General features: G+C 40.0%; 1 protein-coding gene across 1 annotated transcript in view; it reads left to right on the top strand.

The window, feature by feature from the left end:
• The window catches only part of HTR4 (5-hydroxytryptamine receptor 4), a 51,244-nt gene extending 28,321 nt beyond the window's left edge, over nucleotides 1–22,923 (top strand). Inside the window, exons 6-7 of the mRNA XM_060146373.1 lie at nucleotides 1,796–2,364; nucleotides 22,833–22,923. Of these exons, the coding sequence (XP_060002356.1) occupies nucleotides 1,796–2,364; nucleotides 22,833–22,923 (660 nt within the window). The remainder of the gene's footprint in view (nucleotides 1–1,795; nucleotides 2,365–22,832) is intronic.
• The last annotated feature ends 3,036 nt before the right edge of the window (nucleotides 22,924–25,959 follow it).

Raw genomic sequence — 25,959 nt, 5'->3', positions numbered from 1 at the left:
CTTAAGGCAAGTAATACTTAGATAAAAAGAGATTTTGTAATGATTAAAAATGTCAGTTCAATAGGAGGATATACTATAACCTTACAATATATCAATACTATAGGACAAGATACTAAATGTGTACACAGTGAATGAAATAGTGTGTTATGTATCAAAATATATATGATACATATCTCTGTTCATGTGTATCTTCACACTGCATGCATGCTGACCTCCGGAAGGGAAGAGTCATTGGGTTACACAGCTCTCTTCAGCCAAGGACTATTTCTAGAGAAGGCTGGTAACTAACAGCTGTCAGCAGGCAGAGTTTATAGGTGGAAAAAAAAGTCTCAATTCTTAAGGGGGATCTAGTATATCACAGTATCCAATACAAATGAGGTTTATGCCAGGAATTTAACACAATCAATGTAATTCACTGTATGAATAAAAGAAAGAAGGGAAAACCCACATGATCATCTCATTACTGCCAAAAATGCATTGACAAAATTCAATATACAATCATAATTTTTTTTATGATGATGAATGTGTAAGTATACACAGAAATTTTATTTATTCTTTTTTTTAACATCTTTATTGGCGTATAATTGCTTTACAATGGTGTGTTAGTCTCTGCTTTATACCAAAGTGAATCAGCTATACATATACATATATCCCCATATCTCCTCCCTCTTGCATCTCCCTCCCACCCTCCCTATCCCACCCCTCTAGGTGGTCACAAAGCACTGAGCTGATCTCTCTGTGCTATGCAGCTGCTTCCCACTAGCTATCTATTTTACATTTGGTAGTATATATAAGTTCATCAAACTAAGAATAGAAGGGAACTTTCTCAAATAGAGTGCATTGACAAAAAACTTACAGCAAGTGTCATACTTAATAGTAAAATATTGAAAGCTCCTCTCCTGAAACCAGGACTGTAACAATGGTGTCCACTATTACCCCTTTTATTCAGTATTGTACTGTTGATCTTATCAAGTTCAATATGCAAGGAAAATGGTATTAAGACTGGAAAGGAAGAAGTGAAATTGTCATTATTTGCAGATCACATGAGTATTCATGGAAAAAATTCAGAAGAATCTAAAGATGAAATATTAGTTACTAATTTAACAAAGTTCCTGGATACATAGCCAATATACAAAAAATTTTCACTGAGTTCTGTGTATTAGCAACAGACAATTACGAATAAGAATTTTAATGTAGTACTGTTTGCAATGGAATAAAAATAGAAATACTTAGGATTAATCTAATAAAAGATGTGTAAGATATTTACACAAAAATGTAAAATATTACTGAAATTCTAGAAGACTTAGGTAAAGGGAAAGAATTATCATGTTTGTGAATTGGAAGACTTAACATTGAAAAACTGTTATTTTTCCTCAGTCATTCTATTCTAACTCCAATCAAAATTCTAAAAGATTTTTATGGAAATTGATAAGCTGATTCTAAATTTTATATGGGAAATACTGAGATATAAGAATACCCAAAGCAGCCAAAAGTATATTCCTTTTCTGCTATCATGGTTCTATGTGCTGTAGGCTTACTAGAAGAAAAAGAAAAGCTTTGCTGATAAACCTTCTTTTTTATTTCCTTTCCCTTCACCTTTTTCTTTTATTCATCCTTCCCTTTCCTTCACTATTCTTCTCCCCTTCTTTCTACCTTCCAAACCCTCCTTTTCTCTTCTTTTTTATCCTTTTCCTTTTCTTACAATTTTTCTCATTCCCCTCCTGCTTCTTCCTGTTCACTTTTTCCTTCCCTTTCTCGCTTCCTTCCTCATTTCCCCTCTCTCTCTAACTCTCAGATAGAAAAAAGGAAGTTCAACAAGAACGCTAACTCTACGTACTGCATCTTCATGGTCAACAAGCCCTATGCCATCACCTGCTCTGTGGTGGCATTCTACATCCCGTTTCTCCTCATGGTGCTGGCCTATTATCGCATCTATGTCACAGCTAAGGGGCATGCCCACCAGATCCAGATGTTACAACGGGCAGGAGCCCCCTCAGAGGGCAGGCCCCAGCCAGCAGACCAACATAGCACTCATCGCATGAGGACAGAGACCAAAGCAGCCAAGACCCTGTGCATCATCATGGGTTGCTTCTGCCTCTGCTGGGCTCCATTCTTTGTCACCAATATTGTGGATCCATTCGTAGACTACACTGTCCCTGGGCAGGTGTGGACCGCTTTCCTCTGGCTTGGCTACATCAATTCTGGGTTGAACCCCTTTCTCTACGCCTTCTTGAATAAGTCTTTTAGACATGCCTTCCTCATCATCCTCTGCTGTGACAATGAACGCTACCGAAGACCTTCCGTTCTGGGCCAGACTGTCCCCTGTTCAACCACAACCATTAATGGATCCACACATGTGCTAAGGTGAGTACTTCAGGGCTTGTTAGACTTTGCTCATTTGCAGGACTCAGAAGAGGTAACTTTCCAGTTTTCTGTTTCCAGATAGATTATTCTTGAAAACTTGTGCAGTACTTTCAAAGGTTAAAAAAAAAAATTCTACCATCCGTTAATGGAATAGAGTAAGGGCTCAGGGTAAGGGCTCAGGCACTGGGGGTGAATGACCTACATTCAAATCCAGCCTCCATAGTTCTTTGATTTGGGGAAGTCATTTAACCATTCTGAACCTTAAATTCATTAAAAAAAAATGAAAATCATAATCACGATTTCTACATCACAGGCTTTTTTGAGGGTCAAATTAGCTAATATATGTAGAGCACATAGTACAGAGTCTGACACATAGTAAGAACTTAGTAAATATTATCTACTCCTACTTATAGGTAGTATTTTAGGATAGTGATTAAAAGCATGGTAAAATAGTCTTTATTTTGACTCTCAGTGCCACTGCTAATCATTTGTATAATCCCTTTTGATTTTTATTTTCTTCAACTGTAAAAAATGGTAATAATAATGATACCCATCTTATAGGGCTTTTATGACAGGGATAATGTATTCATATAGAGCCTGATACATAGTAAGTGCTCATAATACTACTAATGTGAATAGTAGCATATAACCTGATACCCTAAGATGACCATAAAATAACATGATAAACTAGACTAAAATAAATAGAATGATAAATATGCAATAGTAATGTTATGTGATACATGATATATTGGAAGTATGGACAATGTAGAGTGGAGATATGAGTAGGAAAGAAGCTGGCTTGGTTAAGGGAATCAGGGAAAACGTCACAGAACAGCATTTTATAAGAATTTGAGACTTGGAGGAGATGTCAAGGAAGGCATTCCAGACAGAGAACAGCATGAGGAAGGAAATGGAATATGAAGGAGTGTGGAAATGTCAGGTGGTTTACCCAAGGTCACGTAGGTTGACGGAGGTGGGAGTAACTTTGAAGTTCAGTGACTAGGCATGATGCCTCTTTCCAAACTGAGAATTTTCTTGCTACCCTGGCTTAGAGTTGTTCTCAGCTCTGTAAAGCTATGTGTGATAAATACATTCATCCTGTAGCAAAGATGAATTGTCAACGACAGTTTTTTCCTTTGCCCTGAGATGCACAGGAATTTCCAAAGAGCAGTTCCTTCTTTGAGAAAAGCATTTAATTTCTCTGATGATGACAATATTTAGCTGTTCTGGCAGCTGAAAACTGGGGACTTTTCATCTGCATGTGTAAGAAAAGAAGAAAAAAATAGGAATTGCTATGAAATATCAATGCTTTGCCTCAGAGACTGCTCAGAAGCATGAATTCAATTTTCTGCTACCAGTGTGGGCAGCCTTGTAGCTAAAGCCTAGTATGATGTTGAGATTCCAGCTGGTGGAAAGGCCTCAAAGGATACTCCTATAGGCTGTCATTCTTTCTTAATTATTGTGCCTTCGTCAGTGTCATAGAAAGCATCCAACAGTAAAGTGTATGTACAAGAACTTCTGTGCGGGTGCCAGCGAGTTTTTAGCTATTTAAGCTTAGCAGTTGCCCGAGTACAGGCTGCCGACTACTTACAGAGTATGCTCCAGCAGTGCATTTACTAAGTCAGTTGTTTAGAACTGGTACCTTTTCCCGTAGAAACAGTCATAGAAAGAATTTAGGGTTTCTAGGGCATCCCAAGAAACCTATTTTACTAATACTATATTATTTTATCCCTGCTGCTTTTGGAAATCTGCAGCATGATTGTTAAGCAGAGATGGCAGTTTAGAGATGGCTTATGTGTATATTTCACACTTTATTCCTTACATTTATTTCTTCCTGAGGTCATGAGAAGTACAGAAATTTGGTCTGAGGTGTTTTTCTGTGGGGGTGGCCTATACATAGAAAACTATTTGAAACTTGAATCCACTAGAGTGTAAGCCTTGCAAGGACAGGAATCCTGCCTGTTTTATTTCCTGCTACATAACAAATAACCCCATATGTTTCTTCATGGGTAAATTAACAAACCATAAAATTAATTCTCCAGATCAACTGTTTTAACTTAACACAATCTAAGGAAAATGTGTGTTTTTCTTAAAAGTCCCACAAATAGGACATCAACAAATTCACATGAATTCATGAAATATAAAACCAAAACAATGAAAAGTAAAATCAGCTTTTATCCTGCTAATCCTACCCCTAGCCTCAGAGACAAGAATTACCACTAGTCTGCTAATCTTTTCAGTGCATTTACAAACATTCATAAAAACATACAAATTCATAGATTTTTCTCCCTTCATTTTACATAAATAGAGCCTTCTGTGTGTATTTTTCTGCACCTTGCTTTTTATCCATTAACAATATATTTCAGAGATCATTCCACATCAGAACATATAAATCTAACTCATTCTATTTAACTGTTCCATAATCTTCTGTACTAAAAATACATATTAAACTTTATTTAATTATTTCCCATTAGTAGATATGTAGGTGTCTCCAATCTTTTGCTGTTACAAACTGTACTATTTTTAATGCCCTGGAACACATTTCTTTGTACATATGCCATTATTTCTCTCAGATAACTACCAAAAGTGAAATTGCACTGTTGACATGTATGTGCATTTAAAAATGTTATGCTTACCATGAAATTGACCTCCCAGAGCACCATAGTGCTTTGCATTTTCATCAGCAGGGTGTGAGAGTATCTGCTACTCCTTCCCCTCACCAACACTGGATACTAAGCATCTTTTATGAATATACTAATTTAAAATATGCTCTTTCGTTTAATTTGCATTTCCCAGATGACTTGATAGATTGAACCTCTTTTAAATTAGTTATTGACTGCACCTTCATATGTTTGGTACTTTATCTGACAACTTTGTTCTGTTTTTCTGATTAATTTCTGGATGCTCTTTATTATATTCCAAATATTAATCCTTTGTTATATAATTTTCAAATACATCCTCCCATCTTCTGCTTGGTTTTGAACTTTGTTTAACTTTTGTCTTATAGAAGTTTCAGATTTTGAAAAAACTATTCTTATTTGACCTCTTACAGTTGACTCACTTCCTTCTTGAAAAATTTTCCACATTAATTTTCCTAAACACCATACTTGTCTGGTTTTCCTCCTAACTCACTAGCAACTCTTTCTTAGAATCCTTAACAGGTTCTTCCTTCTCTGTCTGGCCTCTCAATGTTGGAGTTCTTCAGGGCTTGCTTCCTTATACTCTCCTCAAACTACATTCTCACTTGGTGTGATTTAACCATCCATAGCTTTAAATACAATTGTCATGCTGTCAGCCCTCTCTTTAATTAAAATCTCCAGGTCATAGCTGCCCTCTAAACTCCAGACCACAAGATCCAATTTGCTTCCTTGACAACCCCAGTTATGTGCTTCTTTGGAATATCAAATTTCATGCATCCAAAACAGAATCCTCCTATATCTCGTACCCCAACTGCAAATTTCCTGAGTCTTCCCTATCTCCATAAGTAGAGCTATCATCTACCGTGTTACTAAATCCAGACACTTTTTTTTGTAGTTCTGATAGGAAACTAGCATGTTATAAGGCAGACTTAAAGATTTTAGAAAGGAGAACCAATCAGCCGGTATTGGAAATATGGAGTTAAATTGAAATAATGTAAAGTTCAACCATAGGAGCAAAATATAAATCACAGAAATGTAAGATGATGCCTGAACAAGTTTATAGCTGCATATATAAAATTTGGAACTTGATAAGTGTGCCTTCAATTTCCTCATCCAAGGCATCTGTTGACAAAGTACTGGGCAGGCCACCAGAGACCTCCTTCCATATTAATGATAATGATTGTGATTCCTAACATAATTCCAGAAAAGACTGTGCCAGTTACTGTATTTAAGAACTCTGAATGCATCATTGCATTTAATTTTTACAACACTCAAAGAATTTGATATTATAATTATCGTCATTTTAAAGATGAGAAAACCAAGGTTTAGAGAGGGTAAGTAACTGGCCCAAACTCACACAAGTAGTAAATGATGAAGCTGGAATTCAGACGTAGGTCTTTCTGATTCCAGAGTTCAGTTTTGTCCAGCCCACTTAGAGTTAGGAATAGGGTTACCACTTCTCATGTTTATCTTGACTCTTTGGATAAATTTGGTGAAATATTTATCAAAAGGTCAACTCTACCGTCCTGCTTATATTTCTCTATCTTGTCTGCAAGCCGTGAAGATTAGTAACTTGTTCAAATCCAGGCATTTTTCAGTCTCTTTTCTAAAAAGGAACTAAGGTTAGATCAGGTGGCCCTATTCTTAGTAATCTCAGATTGAGTCCTGTCCCTGGGTACATGTTGACTATTCAAAGAAATAATCAATTTAATACAAGCTCACCTCAGGGTAGGGACTAAACTCTACTATAGAAATCACCCTTTTCACATTTTTTCAATTGGATCATTTGTTCTTTTCTTCTACTTCTGAATGGCAGTGGCCTGTTTACAGTACTCTTTTTCATGGCATTTGTGCTGCTTTTGATTATAGAGTTCCTTATTTGACTCCTATAAGGCCAATTATTCCTTGAGGGTAGAAACTATGGCTTTCTTTTCTCCATGTACCATATAGCCCCTCACACAGTATCTGCAAAATAGTATATAGTCAAATGATCAGTACATTTTTACTGATGAAATATCTTCATGATTATCTTCAGGTTTATGAAGGATTCACATGCTCAAAATTGAAAATTATCTGTTTTTTCTTTTTTTAATCTTCCCTGAGGCTCTAAAAAGTATAGAGGACTTAGTCTACAACCCAAGACTCACATTGAGGAAAGCCAGTTCATGGCAGCACTATGAGACTATGAACTTTTTTCTCTTAAAATCTTTTTGAGAGAATGGAATTGTACTTTTCCAGGTTGAATTAAAAATGAGCTAGTCTGGCCTCAGTGGTTTAGAATAGTAAGTTTCCCATGCTTGGCCCTGTCCTCATAGCCCTTTGACTTACATGACATTTTATTATTAAACAAGCAGTTGGGTAGCCAGTGAAATAAAATATGCTTTTGCAAGACATTTTTAGAGGACTCTGATCACTCAGATTGTACTAATTACACACAGTAGCAGAGATGTCTGCAGTTGTGTTTGGTTGTTTTCTGTTGGATAATTGTCTTCTTTGGGAATATCCAGCCCACAATCAAAATAGAAGTGAAGATAACACTTGGTTGGCTGATGAAATAGTTTGTCCTATAGATATGTACATTACATAGTCTTTTTTTAAAATTAATTTTTGGCTGCGTTGGGTCTGTTGCTATGCGTGGGCTTTCTCTAGTTGCGGCAAGCTGGGACCATTCTTCATTGCGGTGCACAGGCTTCTCATTGTGGTGGCCTCTCTTGTTGCGGAGCGTGGGCTTTAGGCGCACGGGCTTCAGTAGTTGTGGCACGTGGGCTCAGTAGTTGTGGCTTGTGGCCTCTAGAGTGGAGGCTCAGTAGTTGCAACGCATGGGCTTAGTTGCTCCACAGCATGTGGGATCTTCCTGGACCAGGGCTCAAACCCATGTCCCCTGCGTTGGCAGGCGGATTCTTAACCACTGTGCCACCAGGGAAGTCCCGGGTACATAGTCTTTTTAAAAAATAGCTTCCAAACATTAATTAGTGTCATAAAAATGTTTCTTGGGGCTATTTTAATTTGTATGCACACATATATAAGAAAGAGGCATAATGCCAGCATGTGAGCAATGGATTCTAACAGGTTCATCCTGTGTATGAACTGATTCTTAGTGAATTTGGAGCCAGCGTCTCTCTCCTTGTCACGTCTTTAACCTGATTCTGTAACTGTGTTTTCCCCATCTGCCAACATCTCTCCTAGTCTCATAGAAGTTACTTTTGCCACTCCAGGAAACTCACATCAAACATAACAGCAGAGAAAGGAAGAAATATCCTAATGAGAAAACATTGGCTGCTTTCCTACTCAAGTTAGGAATAAGACAAGAATGCCTTGTCATCTCTGCTGTTCAACATTGTGTGTACAAAATCCAAATGACAGAAGGAAGAAACATGATAATTTTATCTGATGTTAACCAGTAAAATATGGGAGAATATTCCTTTGGAAGCCTGGCCTCAGCTCAGTCATTCTTCAAGCCAAGTGATACTCCCTACTTGGGAGGCATAGCGTGAACATATAGACTGTGACTACACAGAGTCACGTGGGTGACAGGTGATAGGAATAAGCCATATTGATTTGATTTGAGGTTAAATAGGGATTTGATTCTGGAATTCTTTGTTCACTGGATAAACGCCAAGGATTTTGCCAGTCTTGTTCACTGCTGTATCCTCTGAGCCTAGTAAAGTACCTGGAACATCATGAGACTTGACAAGGGAATGAAGGAATGCTTCTGTTCCTTCTCCCCTGGCCTAGCTTCTCTTCTATTTAGCTGTCTCCATGCTGATTAGCTCTGAGGATCCATGGCAGAGTAGGGACTCAGGGTGCTGACAGTAACTTTAGACAGAGATTTTTCTGTACGTGAAATCCACTGAGGATTCCAGCTTTGGCTTCTTGGGTAAATAATTCCTATCCTGCCTATGTCACTACCTCACTGCGAAAATCAAACAAGATAATAGATGTGCAATTGCTTTCCTAACTGCAAAGCTCTGTCCTCATGGGAGAGATAAGTATGTTGTAAGAGCAGACTATTTATAAGTTAGGTAACACAAGCAGAGTTTACATGCAAAGTTTAGCTTTGTGGATGGGTTTCTCTATTCATGCCAGGCTTCAGCATCTTCCCTGGTTCTCCAAGTATAGATCTTGCTCAGACTTAGGTCACTCACCTGATTCCTAAGAAGGCTGAACATTTCTTCAAGCACTTCCCAAAGAAATTCTTACATATCTAACTTGGCTCTTGGCTGTCATCCTCTGTTCTCCACCCTCAATCCCCCGATGAAAAGGTTTTCCATTGACCTGGAGGTCTCTAGACCTGCCCTGTCCAATAGGGTAACCACTAGCCACATTCGAAGAGCTCAGTGGTTACATATTGTAAGTGGCTACTGGATTAGACAGTACAAATGTAGACTATTTCATTTATCGTAAAAAGTTCCAGTGGACAAAACAGCTCTAAAGCTGTTCTAAAGGTTCTAAAGCAATTTGAACCTTCTCTCTTGAAGGAAACAATGTATATTTTCCCTCATACTTATTAACTCCTGTTATCCACCAGAGCTTAATAATAAATAAACTGATTCTAGTGGATGAGCTATATTAAGTCTTTAACATTTCCATGCATAAGATTAGTATATTCAGATTTATATGTGGAATCAATAAAGAAAAATATGAAGATAGGGAAAAAGTGAAAGTAAGAAAGAGGCAAAGAGAATGAGGTTCCCCCAAAAAACAGTAGAAGGAAAAAAAATTCTTTCAGGTCATTATTGCCTCTTGTTATCAGAATTTATAATTGTATTCATGTCTTGTTTACTTCTTTATTATCTATCTCCCAGTTAGACTGTCAGTCCCTGAGGGCAGATAACATCCATTTTATTCCCAAAAGTTCCCCCAGGGTGTAGCACATTGCTCAGTTAATACATTTGCTGAATGAATGAATGGATGCCCTTATCAGACCCTATCTAGACCCTATTGTTCACATGGACAGTGTATACTGAAATAAATTTTCACCACTTAAAAATTTTTTTTTGTTAATTCCTTAACTGGAATAGTTTTTGTTTGTTTTGTTTTTCCACTATGTAGACACTTGCCAACTTTCTAATTCACCCCATCAGAATTCCCCATTTAAATAAAGGTTTTCACGTAGTAGATTGGAAGATTACCCATGGATGAGGAAATAATTTAGGTTTGATTTACTTTGGATCCTTAGAGGTTTCTGCTTAGAGGTTTTTGGCCTTTGCCTTGAACTTTGGAGGCTACAATTGGATTCAACATTTGCCTCATTGTTTTGAGCCAAAGCAGACTTATCTGGGTAAACCAAGGCTGGGTGAGCATGACCTTGCCTTCTCTCCCCCAGTCTCCCCCAGGGATGGCTGCATAATTCGCAGCCCCAATGCAAAATGAAAATGGGGGGCCCCTGGTTCAAAGGGCAGGAACACATTTCTGTTAAAAGTATTAAAATGGAAATCCTTTTTCCTTCCTCCTCAGTCTTTCTCTCAACTTGTCATGTGTATTTTATTTGCTATTTACCTTTTCTCTAGTAGAAAAACAAAATGCAGTTTTAAAGTATTAGCAGAAAATTTACCGTCTGTCTTTATATTGTGCACTGACAGTTTTAAATGCAAAAATAAGAGCATTTAACCTGTGTGTGGAGTCACCAAAATTATACAGATTACACAAATTGTATTTTGTAGTTCAGACATGCTTATGTATTTTATTTTTACCAGACAGTGCACAAAACTAACGCAACTGTTTTTATTTCACTTCTTGATACACACACATTCTACTAACATTCTCCCTTCAGCTTACTGGGGAGTAAAGAAGGAGTGAAGAGAAAAGAACCATGATTTGCTCTATCATATCCTTTCTTTCTATGTCAGTATTTTCAACATAAGTGCTTGGCTAATAGAGGAAGGCAATGCATGTGGAAAAGACTTGGTAGGGTTCCTTGATGGTTCCTTTTTCTTAGAAAATCACTGCCTCCTTTCTGCATCTGGCAAGTTCTGGTTCAAATGGAAAACATGGGCTCTCAGGGCCACCAGCCATCTGCTTACTCAGTCATAGATGTGTTGATAGGAAACATGAGTGCAGAATTGTAGTGGACCCACGATCTGTGGGAATTCAGCAAGACTCAGCAAATACAAGGTAAGCATGTTACAGAAGCTGCTGACAGAAAGACGATGGGAGAAAGGAAGATGCTTTATATACATTATGTATTCACGTTGTGTTTGCTTTGAGTCTTAGTAACTATGTATGGTTGGTCTACCAGAATTCTGTGCTCACAGGGCATCACTAACGTGAGAGGCAGCAAGGAACTATGGTGTACACACATACTGCACGTGTCATCTCTGCTCACATGCATGCTTCATTGTCCCTCAGAGATCACAAGTTCAAAGATAAAGTTATTGAGAATTCCAAGATGAGGACAAGCAGAACATTACACCAAGCTCTGGGTTCCTGTGTGACTGCTTTGGTCACACAGCCATGAAGCTGGCCCTGTCCTCAGTCCTTCCCCAATCCCAACCTGAAGGAGATCTCACAAAACATTGTTCTTGTTGAGATCACACCGGGAAAACAGTGAGAATAACATCAGAAGAGCTCCACTTGCTTCATCAAATACTCAGGGTAGAAAAGTTAGTGCTGTTTGCAGAGTGTACTTGCAAAAGTTCGGTAATCAAGTGGCTTAAGCTGCCCTCCAGGATGCCTACTGCTGGACTAAAGTGCTGAGGCCTAAAACATCATCCTTTCCACTGTCTCTGACTCAGAGGAAGGTGAACTTTGGTAAGTAAACAAAGGGGCATTGGACCCAATGTAGCATAATGGCTATAGGGGCTGGAGTCTGTCACATCTGGATGTCAGTCCTGTCTGAGATCTGTCATTTACTATCTATATAATCTTTAGCATGTGACCAGACATCTCTAGGCCTCTGTTTCCTCACCTGTAAAATGGGAATAATATTAGAACCCATCTCCTAGGGCTTTTGTTAAGGTTAAATATGATAACGTATGTGCAGAGCTGAGCCCAGCTTCTGTTACACAGAAAGTGCTCCATGCACGGAAGCTGCTGTAACTGTTGTTATTATAATTGTAGATATAACATTGTTCATATCTTGGTTAAAACAAACAACTTCTCCAGTTATATTCTCAGCCTCCTGATAAGCATCTCTTAAGAAATGAGTCAATAGAAATCTCTGTGTTCTAAACACTGCTCCTTAAACAAGGAACGCAGAGCTCCCTCTGTTAGAAGAAAAGCCAGAAATGAATGAAATTAAATTAATTACACTGTTTATAAATAATTGTTTAAACATGAGACAAGACCTGTTTCCTGGGTACATCATGCCCTGTGCTGAACAGTTGGGACTCTTATTTTGAATATGCCTTCTGGCTTTTAAATTACCTGTAGGCATTTCTTTGATCCGACATAAAACATGCTAACTTGTCTAACAAGTTGGTTACAGTCTGTGTGTATTTGTTTTCCCCCTTTGGCTCTGCAGGTGCTCTTGTTGCTAGGTTGTTAGGGTTCCATGTACCAGCCCTCTGAGATTGGTGCCCACTGTGCATGTCATACTTCAGGGCAAACCCCAAACCACACCCAGCTGCAGTGGTGCTCAAGGTGGTTTATCAGAGGTCAAGAATAGAGGCAGTGTGATGTGGGGCTCTGACCCTTGACCCTGGCTGCACACTAGAGTCACCTGGGAGCTCCTGGGTTCCACATGTAGAAATTCCATTTTAATCGGTCTGGTTGGGGACCAGAAATGCGTATGTTTTAGGAGCTCTAACGTACAGCAGGATTGAGAACCATCAGTGTTCTCAATGGACACTGGAAAGAGCAGGAAGCCTGTCTTCTAATTCCTTACTGATTGCTGTCATTTCTCTCAGCACCAATAAAATGAGAAAGTTCACATAGATAATGCTTCAAGTTTAGGTCTAGCTCCATGTCTTAAACTATTGAGATAGTCTGGATTTAAACTGGTAGTTCTCAACTGGGGACAGTTTTGTTTACCAGGGGACATTTAACAATGCCTGAAGGCATTTTTGGTTTTCACAACTGGTGGATGCTACTGGCATCCAGTGGACGGAGACCAGAGATGCTACTAAACATTCAAGAATGCATGGGACACCCCTCCCCAGAGAATTCTCTGGTCCCAAATTTCAAAATAAATCTGTGGTTGAAAAACCTTGCTTTAAACCAGTCCTCTGGGATTTGTAACAAAGAACCTCCTTACCTCTGCCAGGGGACAGCAGGAGGAGAGGTCTTTGATCAATGCCAGGAGTTGTGTGTGCTTTTATCTGCCTACTACAGTGCAGCCCCTGCATCCCTTGGCTCCTCTTAATCCACATCCACACCCAAGACAAGACAAGGGGGAAAAAACCCTGTAAAAGGCAATTATTTCTGAGAGGAAGGGCCCTGAATGTCCGTGGTTAGAGTGCCAGTAGTAACCTTTCAGATAAACCCTTTCTCCGAGGCAGGCTCTGTGAACTTGTTCCCTTACAGCATGCACTTGCCAGAGACACAGTCCTCCCAATTTAGTCGGAGCAGCTGTTCAGGAAGGAATTGCCTCCAAAGCACACTTAAGAGACCTACTAGGAAACCATATCCCTGTGTAAATGTGTGCTTAGTCCACACTGTAATGATACCTGACTCTGGCCCATAGAAGTGGTAAAGCTGCTTCTTACTCTGGGTGTCGACAAACTAGAGTGTCTCCAGGAGAGGAAAAACATCATGATTTTCTTTGCAGAATTCATGAAGGAATGGGGCATGATGAGTTTAGGGCTCAAAGAAGATTCAGGTCATGAGCGTTGTTTTTAATATCTCTGAAGGCTGTTTTGGGAAAGAGGGATCTGATTTGTTCTGCGTGGTCTCAAGGGAAAGAGGTAGGTACAAAGGATTGAAGTTTTAAGAATGCATGTTTCAGCACAAAATGGAACGGATCCTCTTACTAAGTGTTGATGGACCATCAGTCACTGGAAGCATTGACTGATCATTTGTCAGCATGGCCAAGGAAGGGGTGGGAGGTCAAAGGAGATATTGTCAGACCCTTTCTTTGTGATTGTGTGAGTTACAGAACCACGCAAGTCCTCCCACAGTGCAGTTAAACATGAGAGAGCACAACCTACTTTAGCCAGTGTAGCACTTTGTTTGGTTGAAGCTGGAGACCTTCTGGAAAGGTTACCAGTGGGAAGAGATGTACCAGAGGTGATATTGTCAATTGCAGGGACCATTTTCTTTTCCTTTATGATTCTTCTAGCAATCTGGCTAGTAGGAAATTTAGACACATCTAAGGAAGGAATCCATTCCTGGGTTCTATAGATGCCTGCTTAGTGGTTAAGCAGTTGATTTTATTCCTGAGATCCTGTTTGAGAAAAATGTTGTCATATCCACCTATCCAGATAAATTTCTGTTCTTTGAGGCTTTAATATGAATGGAATTGCTGTTTAAAGATTTGTAAGGAGAAGGACTGAGATTAAAGAAATATCCCCTCAACCTGGTTTTCATGTTCTTCCTTTTTCACATGGGGACAGTTAAGACCTGGACTTCTCTGGTCTGAAGGTAGTTAAGGCAGGGTCCCAACCTAGAGGAAATCAGAGTACTGATGAAGAAGTTTAGTGTTATGGCTAAAAGCATAGGACTTGGCATTTGATGAACCTCAGTCTGAATTCAGGTCCTGCCACTTTGAACCTGCATGATCCTGGGCAGGTTACTTGACCTCTTGCTGCCTCAGTTTCTTCCTGTGCAAAAGTGGAAGTAAAGGTGGTTCTTGCCTCATAACACTGTTACGAGGCTGGTGTGAGATACTGTACATATAGAGCTTGGGATAAGTAACTTATTGATATATTGTGATCTCCTTATCATAATCATCATCTTAGTAGGCAAAAAAGCAGGAACACTAAGTTGGGAAGACAAGGCTTCTTTTTCTGGAACACTGGTGCATTGTCAGAACTGGGTCTGAGGGGAAACGGTTTGGGGTCAAAATCATCATAATGTCCTCCTCATAAGGTACAGGATAGTTCCTGAGCAATAAGTTCAGAAGCAGAAGGAAAATTACTTCAACTGCAAGGATAGGGGAACTGTGGGGAAGGGAGTGAGGCAGAAAGTTCTAGCTTCTGTGCTCCAAGAAATGCTGTGAAATAATCTCCAACCCTTGAGCAAGGAAACCTGGTGGATGGCTTCTGGTTATATAAACAAATATCTGAGTGTGCTCTGGGTTATATTCAACCAAAGAGCCAAGAACCTGCTTTTTACCAAGTGATTTCTGAATTATTTTCTCATTCTCATTTTTTACAAGATTCTTGGAAACATTTCACAGTTAGAATTGTCCTTGGAGAGCTTTTTGTTCTCTAAGAAATGGGTGAATCTATATTTTGATAAACCTGACAAACAAATATATTTGGTGCCTACTCATGTTCCTTTTATTCTTTTCAAACTTTTATTTCCTTTGCTGGCTTGTATAATGGAATTTTTCTTCTATTTGTGAATTTTCATTGCCTGCTTAGAGTTTCTGACTTTGGCAAAAGGAGTGTGTGTGTGTGTGTGTGTGTGTGTGTGTGTGTGTGTGTGTGTGTGTGTGTGTGTGTGTATGATTGTCATGTATAATAACTAGTTGCCTAAGAATAACTTGGTTTCTTGGTCCAGACGTCACCATCTTTATTATCGTCATCTTAGCATCTACCATTTACTGAACACTGGTTTTATATGCCAGCCATTGTGCTAAGTGCATTACATGTGTCATCTCATGGAATCCTTAATATAATCCATGGAGCAGGTATTAAAATCCCCATTTTACTGATGGGGAAATTGAGACTCAGAGAGATTAAATAACTTGGCTACTGTCCTATAGCTGGTGAGTGGTGGGCCAGGATTCTAACACATGTTCACCTAATTTCAGAGCCCTTGCTGTTAACCACTAAGCTGTGCTCCTTGCTAGTTAATTAATCACTCTTGAAATAATGCAGAACTTTTGATTCTTAGACATGGAAAGGGCTTCAGAAGTGATCTGGTCAAATATCCCAACCAATGCAGTGATCTCTTCTACAACTTATCTAGTAGGTAGTTGTCTGTCTCCCCTCCCAATGAGGGGTAACTTATTATTATCCAAGGCAAGACATTGGCTGGGTTGCAAATTATAATTTTTTTGCCTCTGGTTTTCTTTTGGGACTATGTGTATAATATAACCATAAAGAGAGAAGCTATTTCATGTGTATCGTTTAAGAGAATGTTAAGGCCATTCAAACATGTGGGATTTTAAACTGTAAATGCCAGCTGGATTGAGCTGTAATAGAATAGCCTTGAGCAATATAGTGTGACTTGCAGTGGGCAGATAGTGAAGGGCATATAAAGCCCTTCTTGCCTGACCCAGTCTGGTTTTCCAACTCATTTCCCTTAACTCTCCCCCGACCTAACTCCCTATGCAATAAGCATGCAAGATTGATCAGTTTTCCCTAGATAAGTAGTGAATTCTCCAGCCTCTGGATTACTTCTGCTGTCTCAAATGCTCTTTCTCACTTTGCTGCCTGGCACAAGCCTACTCATTCCTTGAGGCACAGTTCCAATATGAGCTCTCTCAACTTTCCTGATCCCTACCCCCTGAATATTGGAGCTAACCACTTCCTCCTCTGGGCTCTCACACCTGCTTCTCTTTTTCTTGGATGTTCAGCTCATCCTGTGGGATCTTAAGTAACTTTATGCACTTAAAACACCCTCTGCTCACATGGACAGCTTCTCGAGAGCAGGACATTTCCTACCTGCAGTGTCTAAGAGTCGAGGGTGCCTGTTCAGTGAAGGTGCACATTTAGTGAAGCTGGTATGATAAGACTCTGAGTTGGATTTGCCTGGTTCAGCTGGTGGCTCCACCTCTCCCTAGATGATTTGACTTGGGCAAGTTACTACGCCTCATTCCACACAACTTGAGCCTGTAAATAATAAAACCTATGTGATAGGATTGTTGTGAAAATTATATGAGATAATCCATGATTAGTTTAGCACAATCACTGACACATAATAAACGCTCAATTAATATTGGCTGATATTATCACGGATCCATACTTTTCTCCTACATATTTTTAGGTTCTGTCATATCAAAATAGTTCAGCAGAAGAAGCAGGCAGACAGTCTGATCCCCCAGACTCAAAGTTCCAGTCTTTTATTTGTGCTTTAGGAACTGTGGTAGACAGTGGGAAAAAGCCACACAAGGAAATTGGTTTGACCTTTAATTATATGTGCACATTGAGAAATAGAAGTGCATTCGGATTAGAATAAGCCATGCGTACTGACTTGATCTTGCACTTCAGCATGTTGAAACGTGGACATATCTGAGGCTGGTGGTGCAATTAAAGAGCCCCTGAGAATATGTTTTGTCCAGAGCTACAAGGTTAGGCATTCCAAACTGTGCAAAGTTAGCTATCTGGGATTCTTTCTGCAAGCAGCACAAAATAATAGAAAGATCCCAGAGTTCCCACCCTGAGGATGCATTGCTTTATGTCCTTGTCAAGACACTGTCCTCCCTGCAATTAAGTTTTCTCATCTGGTAGGGTTTTTTGTCATTTGCCTGCTATTTTCACAATTTTTACCCATATCAACATTCTGCCCATGCTATTATTTATTTACTATATATCTTTAAATACATTTTTAATTTAAATAAATCTGTTTGTAAATGGAACTCTCTATTATGACCTTAAGTGAAAAATCATATAGAGAAGATGATTTTAAAATTAAATACAATGAAAACAAAACAAATTATTATTATTTGCATAACTTTTTTACTATTAAAATTTAATAATATTGTTTGCCAAAGTCTCTGAGTCAAAGGCCTGCTCTCCATTTTATTAGGTAGTAGAGAATTGTTAAAGGCCTGCTCTCCATTTTATTAGGTAGTAGAGAATTGTTAAAGGCCTGCTCTCCATTTTATTAGGTAGTAGAGAATTGTTAAAGTCAGAGTGGGGCCAAACTGAGTACGTCTCTTTGAAATGAGCAGAATGAGTGAAAGAAGTATTGGATCTCCTTACTGTGATTCAGATTGTTTAACGTTGTGCCTTTTTGTTTGGCATATCACCTGTGGAAAACATCCCATGTTTGGGAAATACTAGATCTTCCAGAGTCAATATTCTCTTCTGGTTGATAGTGATCTAAAGACAAATGAAGAAATTGGCCTAGGCCATCACCTTTTGAGCCATTGAGTTTACTGATAAATTAGCACAAGTTTATGTGCCTACTGTTTATAAACAGTTCAATTAGTTTTTATCAGCTAATTGTAACCAAGCATTCTATTTTTTTCATCACATGAAAAACACCTTAAAAAATATTGCTTTGTGCATCTCTTTACATTTTTTGCCACCTCATTTTCATGATTCATCACCAAGTCTGTCCTCTTTTCATCATCAGTGTCATAAAAGCGAACAAATACCCCTTGTCCACTTTGCTAAAATGGACTCTTTGCATGCATGTCAATGCTTCCTTTCTGATCCCTTGTGCAGAATCGCTGAATGTCTCATACTGCTAGCTCTGGCCCTTCCCACTCACTTGTCCTTTCTCTTACTGCCCCCTGTCTCCAGTGCTAAACTGTGCCTCAGGTGTGAGTAGAATAACTGGACATTCACCTCCTCAGGGAATCTTATACTCCCATGTGCCTAAGAATTATGTGAGAGCACTTTTTAAAAATGCAGATTTCTGCCCTCCCCATCCCACCCCTGCCCTCTCCCCACTCCCCACTCCCACCCTCTTGTCAGAGGTCTGATGTGGATCCTGGGAATCTGTATTTGCCATAAGTACCCAAGACAATTCTGATGCACACAGTCTCTGAACAATTTTGTGAAAGATGACTTAACTAGTGATCTCTCTCATCTTCTCCTCTTTTTCCTTCTCCTCCTCCTCCTCCCTCTTCTTCTGGAACAAAGGGAATTGTAACTCTGTTTCATCAACCGTTAATATTAAACTTCATCACAAAACTCTTCCCACTGTACAAATGATTTCCATGTTTCCCAATGGACAGAATTCCTGATTTGGGAGGCAGAACACCTGATTTATAGCACTAGATCCACTGTTACCTAGCAATCAATCTATGCCCCTACATTGTACCTACTTTCCTTCCTTACACGTTTGTGTTGAAGATTAAATGTGGAAAATGATACAAAAATGCTTCATAAATTGTAGAGGATTTTACTAAAACTATTAAAACAAGAAGCTGCATCTTAAGTCTGTTAAAATATCAGAGATTCTTTTTTAATGATGTTTTGCATCAGAAATTTTGAGCGGCTCTGCCAGTGTTTCTGATCAAGCATGTGTTTAAGGAAGGACAGTTGTGGTCTCGCTGCATTTTAAGTTGTGGCATCTCAGGCGCTCCCTATCCTATCCTAACGAGATACATTTAACAGCTTTGCAGTGTAACTTCACAGATTCAGAAATTGAGGTCTTTCAGATTCTTTAATACAAATCCAAAAATTATCCTCCCTGTTTCCAGCGAAACCTCTTCCCTCCACACAGAATATAAAGTATCAGATACTAACAAAAGAATATTAAAGCCAAATTTGAAGCAATTACCCACAGCTTTGGAGAACAGTCCCACACACAGCTGGTACCCAATAAGAAGGTCTGTATTTGTCACCCACCATCTCTGCTCCTCATAGAATCAGAATGTCAGAGCTGCAAGGGATCTTACAGATAATCCTCCTTGTTTAAAGAACGGGGAAAATAAGGCACAGGAAAGGGACTAAGTCCTCAGAGGCATGCATGGATGGAGGCTAAAAAGGCATTGGAATCCAGGTTCCTGTCTTCTGGTTTATTGTTCACATTGCTGAGTTAGTAGGGTGGCCTTGTGGTTGAAAGTGAAAGGGGCTCACTGAGTGTTAAAGCTGTGCCTCCTGAGTGTGATTCATTGTATGGGTCGAGGTCTCTTGGGGTGCAGCATATTGCACCATGACTTTGTATCCTGAATGAAGACCTAAAAGGCAGATGATATTAAATTGTTAACTGTGAACAATTAGACTAGTACAGGAGTGTAAACTGAGACTGACACAGGCCAACCAGGACACAAGATCACCCTAGCATTATTCTCAAGTCTCCTTTTTCCCTACTTAAAGGGAGTTGGTTGTGAGTCCTCCATGGAGTTAAGAGGCTGGGCCATTTTCGTTTATTCATGACTTCTCTCCTTGGCAAGGGCTATATTGATGTTGTCTGAATAAAAAGGAGTGGTACCAGGCACCCAATAGCAATTCTGCAGAAATCTCAGTCTTTATTTGAATATTTGGAAGGATTATATGACATAACCAATATAACATTTTGGAAACACTTCCCAAAGAACCTCCTCCTTGATCCCCAACTGCTCTGGAGCCTTCCACTTACCCAACTCAATGCTTCACTTTAACCCAGATCTTCCTGCTTTGTCTTGCATCCTCTCTCCTCATTCTTCATTATGTTTATTCACTTAGCCCCTTCCTCTGCTCTCTCTACTTTCCTCCTGACTCTGCAGGTTCTTTTTCCTTTTCCACCTAGTCTCCCTGGTTCTGAATCACAGAAAATATATACACCTCTTGGCAAAGATGTTCTTTTAGTGGGTAAGAGGGGTTAGCAGGAAAGAGTCCCATATTAACGTCCCAGTTACATTGTGTTTCAGTAAGAGGAGGAGACACATCATACTGTAGGCTTCCCAGGGGAAGAATAGATATAATATACACCCACGTACATATTCCTTTTACCCTGAGTCCATCATAGTGGGACAAAAAGATGCTAGAGACAGCAGAACATGAACACTGGACTTAGTGGTGGTTCTCAAGATGATGAGTGACAGTGTATCAGGACAATTCAGAGCCCAGACTTTGGAATCAAAATTGACTGGAATGTAAGTCTGATTCTGCCATTTATTAACTGAGTAAATTTGGGCAAATTATTTAAACTGAAACTCAGTTTCCTTGTCTGTTAAATGGGTTTAAAATACATGAATTAATGGATATAACACACTTAGCCCAGTGCCTGGCACACAGGTGCTGCCCTAATGGGTGGTGGTTTTTATTGTTGCTAATAATGATAATAATAAGTATGATACAAAGGGAATTTGGCCAGTGAGAAATGAGAAACCCTTCCTTTCTCCCTCCCTCCCTCCCTCCCTCCCTCCCTCCCTTCCTTCCTTCTCTCCTTCCTTTCTTCCTTTCTATTCATTCATTCTTTCTTTTAATAGATATGTTCAGTGAATAAAACAGATAAAAATGTGGGGCATATGTAAAGACATTAGGCCACATCTTGAGTTTTCTAGAGAGCTTATACTTGAAGAATGGCATGTGGAAAATCTGGCAGAAGGAATGTATAACCAAAGATGAATCAAAAGGTATGTTTAGAGCAAGTAGAAAACCCAGAAATAGCTGTCATTATTTAGGGACGAAATCTTGCATATTCTGCTTTAGTAAGAATAATCTTGCAACTGGAAAGAAGAGCACATCACAGGGAAAAAGTTGCTGCCTGGGATTGATGGAAAACTTTTAACTGTCTCTGAGCCAAGATGTATTATTTCTCACGGGATTAAAGGAACTGGTTGATAAGACCTCTGACTGGAGCTCTTTTGTGGACTCAGGATATGATGGCAGCCTGGAGACCAGTAAATATTGTCCCAGTTCTTAAAGAAAGATAAAAGCTAGACTGCAGAAACTATAGACTCATAGCTTGAAATAGACCTTATCAAAATTCAAAGACAGTTATTATACAAATGATTTGTATGCAAGAGTCAGTGTTGTTTCATTAAAAAATAATTCATGCCAACTAATTTCATTATCTATTAGGACAGATTTACTGCTTGACAGAGACATTTCAGCAAAGCATTACACAAAACCTTCCATGGGTGGGTCCATTCTCAGGCACACGGATTGTTACTGTCTGCTGGGAAGGCAGTCTGTGGTGGGGTACCACAATTCTCTGGCTTAGCCCTCTTCAATCAGTAGCTTTTTCTCTTGACTGAAGATTGAAGATCTAAGAAGATCTTCAAGATCTAAGCTGAAAAATCTAGGTAGCAATAGATTATCTGATCTTCCTATGTGTTGGTAAAATCCTTAAAGTCTAGCTTGAGTCAGTGCTAAATAATCCTATCTTGAATGTTGAAATTGTTATGATTTAGAATGATCTCAATTGACTAAAATGATACCAAATCAATAAAATGAAATTAAACTGAGACACATGTCCTCTATTTTGGCTAAATGAATGAATGAGTGAATAAATAAATAAATAAATAAAATAAACTGTACCAATGTAATAAAAAACCACAAGAATTGACAGCTGTTTGTATCAAAAAGATAAAAGTTGGCAATGAGTATAACATATAAGCCAATAGCATATTACCATTGTCAGAAATGAACTTAATGTTGACTGCATTCATAGAAGTAAACTAAATTGATGATGAAAAGTATGTGACATAAATCAGGCTCACTGTGTAAATTTGGGCTCTTTCCTGGTACTATATTTCAAGAGAGATAATTATAATAAGGATTGTGTTTAGAGGACAGTGCCCATTATGGGCAATAATCTGGAGACCATAATATATAATGAACTATTAAAGAAAATGGAAATGTGTAGCCTGGAGAAGAGAAAACTTGGAGGATATAATTAGTGGAGGGAAGAATTTTGAGTGGGCCTGGAGGGCATAGTAGTTCCACAGGGTAGAAGCTGTAGGAAGGCTGATTTTGGCAGAACATTAATAAGCTCTTGCCAATAACTAAAGTTGCTCAAAAATAATATGGCCTGGCCGGTCAGTGGAGATTCCTAAGCAGGGGCTAAACAACTACCCATCTGCATGGCACAAGGGGCTTTCCTGCAGTGGGTGGGCTCTTTCACCAGCCTATCTGTCCATTCCAACTCTGAGGTTCTGTGATCTTCTCCCCTCTCTAGGGATGCAGTGGAGTGTGGTGGCCAATGGGAGAGTCAGTCCCACCCCCCAACAACTTCTTCTTTGGTGGCTGCTCAGCCCAGTGACACTTAGGCCCCTGGGGCAGTGACCCTGAAGACAGCCATCCCTCCAAGAGAGGGCCAGGTCCTAAGCTGCTGCTCGTGCCTGACTGTGCCCGGTATTCTCTTCACCCAGCATCCATCCATTGGTGCAGGCACCCCATGCCCATTGGGCTTTTCCTCCAGGATTCCAGCAGGTGGCAGGGGACAGGAGGGCTCCCTTGTTCACTGGGGGTTCTCCTCCAGAGATCCCCCTTGAAGGGATCTTTTTATTTCCTAGCACTCCCTCTTCCTGGCTTCATAGTCACCCTGGCCTCATAGTCTCTGTTGTCCCCAGTATATCCCCTTACTGTGCCTGGTTTGTCTCGCTTATGTTTCAAACACAATCACTCACTGTGTCCTGTCTCAGTCATAGATGTCCGCAAATATTCCTTCTTTGCTGTGCCTGCTCATATAACACTGTCAAAACACATCCTCCCTGCACCTGCCTTGGTCAGAGTTGTGTTCCAAAAGCACGCATCTCTTGCTTGTTTGTGTCTGTCACCGCCATGTTCAAACTACTCACCAGCTCATCTGTGTCCTGCTCTGTGCCAGACACTAATACACGTTCCTCCCGGAATGTGGGTCCAAATGTGCATCCTCCTGGCCAGCCCCCCATACCAGTCACAGACTTCCACTTGCTTTACCTTATGTCCATATCAGTCCTTCTCTTCAGGACATGCTCCATTTATTCACCATGGAAGAAACAGGGCAAAGATCCTTCAGAGGAAAACAGTCTCTGCAGCAACCTCGGAGGGAAGCTGAAGACAGACAGCTCCCTGCCAGTGCCATGGCCTCAGGCCCTCCTGCTGTGGAATGCTCGCTTTCCTGGAACAAATCCTCTCCTAAAGCGCCTTGGGCAGGGCTGGCGGCATCATAGTGTTTATTGAAAGACTTTGGAATCTTTCCCACGAGCTTGTAACAAAGCCCATGGTACCAATTTATAACCCTTGAATCTGGCCTTGCTGCTCCCAAAGGAGAGAACAATTGGAGGCTCACACTGCCGAGACTTGTCACTCACTGCAGTTTCCCCAGGTGGAGGAGGCAGAACCAAGCAGCGCTTGGGGTGGAAAACAGTGCTTGACTTCAAGTCAGAGGACCTGAATTCCAGCCCTGGCTCCACTCCTAACATGTGGGAGATCGTGACCTATGCCCTTCCATCCCTGGACCTCACTTTCTGCATCTGTCAACTGAAGTTTGGACCAGAGGATCTCTAAGATTCCATTCTGTTTCTGTGACAACAGGATGCTGCTATAGCCATCAGCTACCTCAGAAAGGTGTGGCCTGCCTGCCTTTTGACTTTGTTTCAGAGGAACTAGCCACCTCATTTGGGCCTTCTAGACCCTTGACCTTGCCAGCTTTGCCCTTCAGATAAACCTGGATGTCTTTCATTCAAAGCTAAGTTCATGGCTCTTGCCACCTGCCCCAGAGTGAAGGTCCCAGGGAGGTAAACGCCACCACATCCCAGAGCTGTGTGAGGTTTCAACTTTGGTCTTGGCTGTGATTTGATAGCATCTCATGACTTTATCATACTATCCTTGTTCCTGCTGCTTAAGAAGTCAGGTGTCATTTCCATTGACGTTTACTTTAGTTCTGGAATTGCACCAGACTGGAAAGAGACTTGGAATGAGGAAGAGAAGATTGACCCAAACCATCAAAATACAAAAAAAAAAAAAAAAATTATGTGCCCTGCAAAGGCTTACAATTTTGTTGTGGAGAAAGTCATTCCTTAGGGAAGGGGAAAAGCCTCTAATGAGAAATGTGACTCGGAACTCCCAAATGCTGTTGAGAAAGACTGCGCCACGCTAAAATGCTCCTGGTGTAGGCTGGGGCTCTCACTGATCAGTGGAGCAGATTCATCTGGGGACCTATTCTCGTCATATATGAAGAAAGTTTATTTAAGTCCTTACTCGCACATTGACTCTGGATGGACCAATCCCCTGTGCTTTTTTTAAGTCACTGTTCCTCTGCCGTTAATGAGATTGGGGCATAGGAGGCAACCACCTTTTTGAGGATGATGCTTCTCTAATACAAAGGAGGGAGCAGCAAGGTATTGAGCCCCAAGGCCCTGAACCTGGCAGTGAGACTCATACTATCTGTCTGGCTGCTGCACACGCTGTTCACAACCTCTGTGAGCACACAGTAAGGATGGGTGCAGCAGAGAAGCAGCACAGGCACTAAATCAATTGCTGACTTACTGTGTGACCCTGAACTAATAACTGGACCTCTCTGGCCTCAGAAACAATCTCTCCTGCCTACTTCACGAAGCTGCTGTGGAGAAAAATAAGATAATTTTTGTGAAGATGTTCTGTAAATCATAAAATGACATTCTGTTTATTATGACTTTGGGTTACTGTGGATGCTCCTGGGAGCTCAAGGACTAAGAATTTCTTCACCAAGGGGTGGACCAATTTAGAGAGTGAGCTTTCTATGTTGAAAACTAATACCAAGGGATCATCTTTTTGGGGTCCATTCTTCCAAATTTACCCCTCTGCATTTAGTTATTCTAGGTTACCCAAAACACACAAACATTGAAAATTTATACATCACAAACACTCTTATTTGAGGGGATTTTGTTGTTCTCAAAGTAAAGAGGTGGATGGAGAGAGATGGGGACTACAGACTAACTTTGATGAGAATGAGTATAATTTTTCATGTAACTTCAAAGTCACATGGAATAAATTCAAATGGCTTTTTGCCATGAAAACATTTATTTAGAGGAAAAAGACTTGGGTCATCGAAATTATCCCCACCCTCTCTCTCTCTCTCTCTGTAGAATCCCCTGTGAAAAGAACCCTCCAACATAAATCAGATCATGAATGACCAGCTAACAAGAATGTTACATGAAGAGTCTACTAAGATACTGAACCAGATAATTTTGAGATTTTTTTCCTAATCTGATAGTCTGTGTAAATTATTGTTAATTATCATTTAGTGTTATTTAGCTAACACTTTAATTTTGTTTACAGTTTTAATAAAGCAGAATTACAAGTGGGGCCACTCATACAGTTTCTAGCAAATTGAGTCCCTT

This window comes from Lagenorhynchus albirostris, chromosome 3 (genome assembly GCF_949774975.1).
Source record: "Lagenorhynchus albirostris chromosome 3, mLagAlb1.1, whole genome shotgun sequence".
Classification (NCBI taxonomy): domain Eukaryota; kingdom Metazoa; phylum Chordata; class Mammalia; order Artiodactyla; family Delphinidae; genus Lagenorhynchus; species Lagenorhynchus albirostris.
Note: the sequence above shows the minus strand (reverse complement) of the source record. Positions and strands in the feature narration are given on the sequence as shown.